Consider the following 5,000-nt stretch of genomic DNA (forward strand, 5'->3'; position numbering starts at 1 on the left):
TTTTCCCCTCAAAACGGCATTTGAGAGAGAGAGAGAGAGAGAGAGAGAGAGAGAGAGAGAGAGAGAGAGAGAGAGAGAGAGAGAGAGAGAGAGAGAGAGAGAGAGAGAGAAAATTTTCCCAACACGACGTAAAATTATGGAGGAAGAAGAAGAGGTAGAAGAAGAAGAAGAAGAAGATGAAGAGGAGGAAGAGGAGGAGGAGGAGGAGGAGGAGGAGGAGGAGGAGGAGGAGGAGGAAGAAGAAACAAAGGAAATCAAGGAAAACAAAACAGAAATAAAGAAAAGCAAAAGCAAAACAAATGAAGAAGAGGAAGAAGAGGAGGAGGAGGAGGAGGAGGAGGAGGAGGAGGAGGAGGAGGAGGAGGAGGAGGAGGAGGAGGAGGAGGAGGAGGAGGTAATGTATGGATCAGTCTTCATTTATCATGTATGGAAGTTAAAAACCGCTGACGAAGAAGAAGAAGAGGAGGAGGAGGAGGAGGAGGAGGAGGAGGAGGAGGAGGAGGAGGAGGAGGAGGAGGAGGAGGAGGAGGAGGAGGAAGATGAAACACTGCTGTCGCCTTCTCGCCGCCATCTTGAAACACCCACTCTAAGTCAGCCATATTGAAACCCCTCCCCTGGCCGCCATCTTGCTACACCCCAACCCCTATGACCCTGCCCCTCCAACCCCCACCCCGCCCCACCCAAGCCAAGGAAGCTATAATGCAAGGCTTCATAAATACAGAATGATAGACAAACAAGAAGGAGGAGGAGGAGGAGGAGGAGGAGGAGGAGGAGGAGGAACGTACATTACATAAAAAGTAGTAGTAGTAGTAGTAGTAGTAGTAGTAGTAGTAGTAGTAGTAGTAGTAGTAGTAGTAGTAGTAGTAATAATAATAATAATAATAATAATAATAATAATAATAATAATAATAATAATAATAATAATTTTCACTTTTAAACGTAAAATTTTACTGAGAGAGAGAGAGAGAGAGAGAGAGAGAGAGAGAGAGAGAGAGAGAGAGAGAGAGAGAGAGATCGCAACACACTTCATTCTCCTCCTCCACTCTCCCCTCTTTCTCTCTCCCCTTTCGTCTTTCCATCTCCCTCTTTCCCCTCTCCCTCTCCCCTCTTTCCCCTCAGCCTGGTCAAGAAAGTAAATTATTGAACCTTTCTCCAGAAAATAAGAAATTCCGGAATATGCGATGGTCGGGAGAGGGGAGAGGGAGAGGGGAAACGAGGGGAGAGGTGGGGAGGAGAGGGGAGAGGAAGAAGGCAAGAGAGAGGTAGATATAACACCACTTCTTACCCCCTCCTCTTCTTCCTCCTCCTCCTCCTCCTCCTCCTTCTCCCCTCTTTTCCCCTCGTGCGTGAAGGGCGTAAGCGACATTTTAAGTGAGGGGAAATTTGAGCCATATGGAAGAAGGAGGAAGAGTGAGAAGGGAGAAGCTGGAAAGAGTTTTGCGTCTTGTTTGAGGGGAAGGGAGAGGGGAGGGAGGGGAGTGAGGGGAAAGAGGGGAGTGAGGGGGAGGCTAACCCATTCCTGGTTCGTAAATGATGATGAATTCCATACATTTAGATCGAGAGAGAGAGAGAGAGAGAGAGAGAGAGAGAGAGAGAGAACATATTTTGCGGATGTTGGACAAGATGGGCTTACTCTTGCTCGAGCTTACGCACACACACACACACACACACACACACACACACACACACAGCATCCCAAATGAAAGTAATACAATAACTGTTGCTAAAATGGTGATGATGATCAATGTGTGTGTGTGTGTGTGTGTGTGTGTGTGTGTGTGTGTGTGTGTGTGTGTGTGTGTGTGTGTGTGTGTGCGCGGTACACTCACCTGCGTGCGTGGGGCGGGAGGCGATTGGGGGGCCGTCGAGGCGGGGTCTGTAGCTGAGGTCGAGGCCGAGGACCCCCAGCCTGGCGAGGGGGGCGGCGTCCCCGTGGTCTGGCCTGAGTGCTTTGGGGGCGAGGCCGTCGGGGGTGAGGGAGGGGCGGCGTTTGGTCCAGGGGGGCCGGGGAGCGGGGCGAGGGCTGCCCTCGTCCATGGCGCGGGGACTGGGGGTGTCTGGGGAGGTGGTTGGGGTGTGGGTGGGAGTGAGTGTGAGGCCCTGGGGCGGGTCGGGGGGCGGGGAATGGTGGGGGGCGAGGTGGGCCAGGTAACGTGCCCAGGCCCGGCACCGCTCTGGGGACAGCCCCTCCAGGCCCCGCCACGCGCCCCCCACACCCCCGGGGCGCCGCTCGCCAGCGTCCAGCAGGTGGTTCATTGGGGCTCTGCGGGGCACCTCGCCCAGCATAGGGGGCGTGGGGGGCTCAGGAGCCAGGCAGGTGCGCCCCTCCTCTGGTTGGGGGGCAGCTGGGGGGCTGGCCTCGCGCGGCGTCTCGACCCCCGGGGAGGGGCGCGCGTCCTGCAGGCGCGGCGGCTCCACGCCCCAGCTGGGCGGGGACTCCAGGCCGGCGGGCAGGTGGAGGGCGTGGAGGGCGGGGGAGGGTGAAGGGAGGCGTGGGGGGCGGGGCACCATGTTGGCCACGCTGAAGGGGCCGCTGAAGGGGGGTAGGTGGCGGCGGGGGGGCTGGGGAAGGGGGGAGAGGGGTCAGCGGTGCGGGGCGGCGTCATGAGGGACTGCTGGCCCCCGCCCACCCCACGACTCACGCCCTCCGCCGCGCTCATCATGCCTGGGGGGGAGAAGAGGGGGCATTAGTCACAACAACAACAACAACAACAACAACCACCACCACCACCACCAACTCATGCAAGCAGTTTCCCCTCACCACGCCTCTGAGGGCAGCGTGGGTGGGGGGCGGAGGGGGGGCAGCACACCTGGGCGGCCACACCTGTTTTAATGCGGCGAAGATAATTTTGAGAGTGTGGCGCGACGCTGCCCTCCCCTCGTAAAGTGATGGGGGTGAGGGGAAGGTGAGGGGAGGTGAGGGGAGAGGGAAGAGGGAGGGGGAGCGTTTAAGGGGGGAAAAGGTGACCGCTAGGAATACGCATCAAAATTTAACATCAAGGAGGGGGTGAGGTGAGGGGAAGGGGAGGGGAAGTGAGGGGAAGTGAGGGGAAGGGGAGGGGGTAATTCAATTTTTCCGGTGAATTATGTTGTAAAGATCGTGATGGACATTGTGAATGAGAGAGAGAGAGAGAGAGAGAGAGAGAGAGAGAGAGAGAGAGAGAGAGAGAGAGAGAGAGAGAGAGAGAGAGAGAGAGAGAGAGAGAGAGAGAGAGAATGATTTACTTCATTTCCTACATTTATTCTTCTATTTCTCCTTTTTATCTTTATTATTATTATCATTATTATTATTATTATTATTATTATTATTATTATTATTATTATTATTATTATTACTGTCATCAATCATTCAATCCTTTTTTCCTCCTCCATCTCCTCCTCCTCCTCCTCCCTCTCCTCCTCCATCTCCTTCTCCTCCTCCTCCTCCTCCTCCTCCTCCTCCTCCTCCTCCTCCTCCTCCTCCTCATTACCTTCATTTATCCTCTTCACAAATTTATCTTCTCTATTTCTTATTCCTGCCTCACTATTTTCTTCTCTCTCTCAAGTCTCTCTCTAGAGATAAGAGAGAGAGAGAGAGAGAGAGAGAGAGAGAGAGAGAGAGAGAGAGAGAGAGAGAGAGAGAGAGAGAGAGAGAGAGAGAGAGAGAGAGAGAGAGAGAGAGAGAGAGAGAGAGAGAGAGAGAGAGGTAAAGAGGAGAGAAACGAGGAGGGAATGTTGGCAAAAGGAGAGAAAGTATGAGGGAGGGAAGGAGAGGGGAGGGAGAGGGGAGGGAGAGGAGAGAGTGAGGGGAGAGTGAGGGGAAAAAGGGGAAAGGAGGAAACAAAAGTCTTAGTAGCAACAGACACTCTCTTAAACAGCTGACTTTAATTTGATTGCCGGAGAGAGAGAGAGAGAGAGAGAGAGAGAGAGAGAGAGAGAGTTTTTACACACACCTGGTTATCTCTAGTCACACCTGCCTGTCTTTAATTAGAGATAGTTTACTTAAATTTACTACTTCTACTACTACTACTACTACTACTACTACTACTACTATTACTACTACTATTACTACTACCACCACTACTACTACTACAACTACAACCACTACTACTACTACTACTACTACAACTCCCAAAAATTCCCCTCAATTCTCAAAAAATAGAAAAAATAAAGAGGGGAAACAAAAAAGAGGGGAAAAATTCTCATAAATATTTCAAGCCACCAAAATAAAAATATCACCATAATTATTTTACGAGAGGGGAAACGCGCGCCCTCATTAAAGGGGAAAATTACGACACTTCTTACGCCGAGGGGAAAGAGAGAGAGTAAGAGTGAGGGGAAACTGTCACTCCCCTCAGGAAGGAGTGAGGGTAATGAGGAACGAATAAGAGATAGTGGCGAGAGGGTAAGGTGAGAAAGTGAGGGGAAAGACAGAGGGGAGAGAGTGAGTGAGGGGAAGGAGAATAACTAAGTGAGAGGAAAGGGTCTGCTGAGGGGAGATGGCATGAGGAGCACGTTAAAGGGAATTATGTTTAGAGGGGAAAAGAGGGGAAGGTAAAGAAAATGAAGTGAGGGGAAAGGCATGTAAAATGAGGGGAGACGAGAGAGGAGGAGACACCTGAGCTGAGGGGAGGAGCATAGGAGATGACGGAAGACGGGAGACAGGCCGAGGGGAGGAGAGTTGAAGGGAAACGGAGAGGGGAAATGAGGGGAGTATGCAAACAAGCCACCAATACGAGCATACGAGGGGAAAAATGAAGGGAAAAAACGGAAGATGCCAGACTTGGAGAATTTTAAGGGGATCTGAGGGGAAAGAGGGGAGAGTGAGGGGAAACGAGGGGTCAAGAGAAGGGTTAAGGAAAGAGAGACAGTCTTACCTTTGAGGGGAAAAAAGGGGAGGTATTTTAAGGTGTGTTGTGGCATCTTGGGAGGAGGAGGAGGAGGAGGAGGAGGAGGAGGAGGAGGAGGAGTAAGGAGATGAGGAGGAGGAGGAGGAAGAGAGAGAGAGAGAGAGAGAGAGA

The 5,000-nt window shown here is 52.1% G+C and overlaps 1 protein-coding gene across 1 annotated transcript in view; it reads right to left on the reverse strand.

Annotated features, from left to right (window-relative positions):
* Positions 1-5,000, reverse strand: part of LOC123516855 (atrophin-1-like) — a 70,455-nt gene that overhangs the window by 26,035 nt on the left and 39,420 nt on the right. The window contains exon 2 of the mRNA XM_045276556.1: positions 1,830-2,665. Coding sequence (XP_045132491.1) covers positions 1,830-2,511 — 682 coding nt within the window. The 5' untranslated portion in view covers positions 2,512-2,665. The remainder of the gene's footprint in view (positions 1-1,829; positions 2,666-5,000) is intronic.

Source organism: Portunus trituberculatus, chromosome 6 (assembly GCF_017591435.1).
Source record: "Portunus trituberculatus isolate SZX2019 chromosome 6, ASM1759143v1, whole genome shotgun sequence".
Classification (NCBI taxonomy): domain Eukaryota; kingdom Metazoa; phylum Arthropoda; class Malacostraca; order Decapoda; family Portunidae; genus Portunus; species Portunus trituberculatus.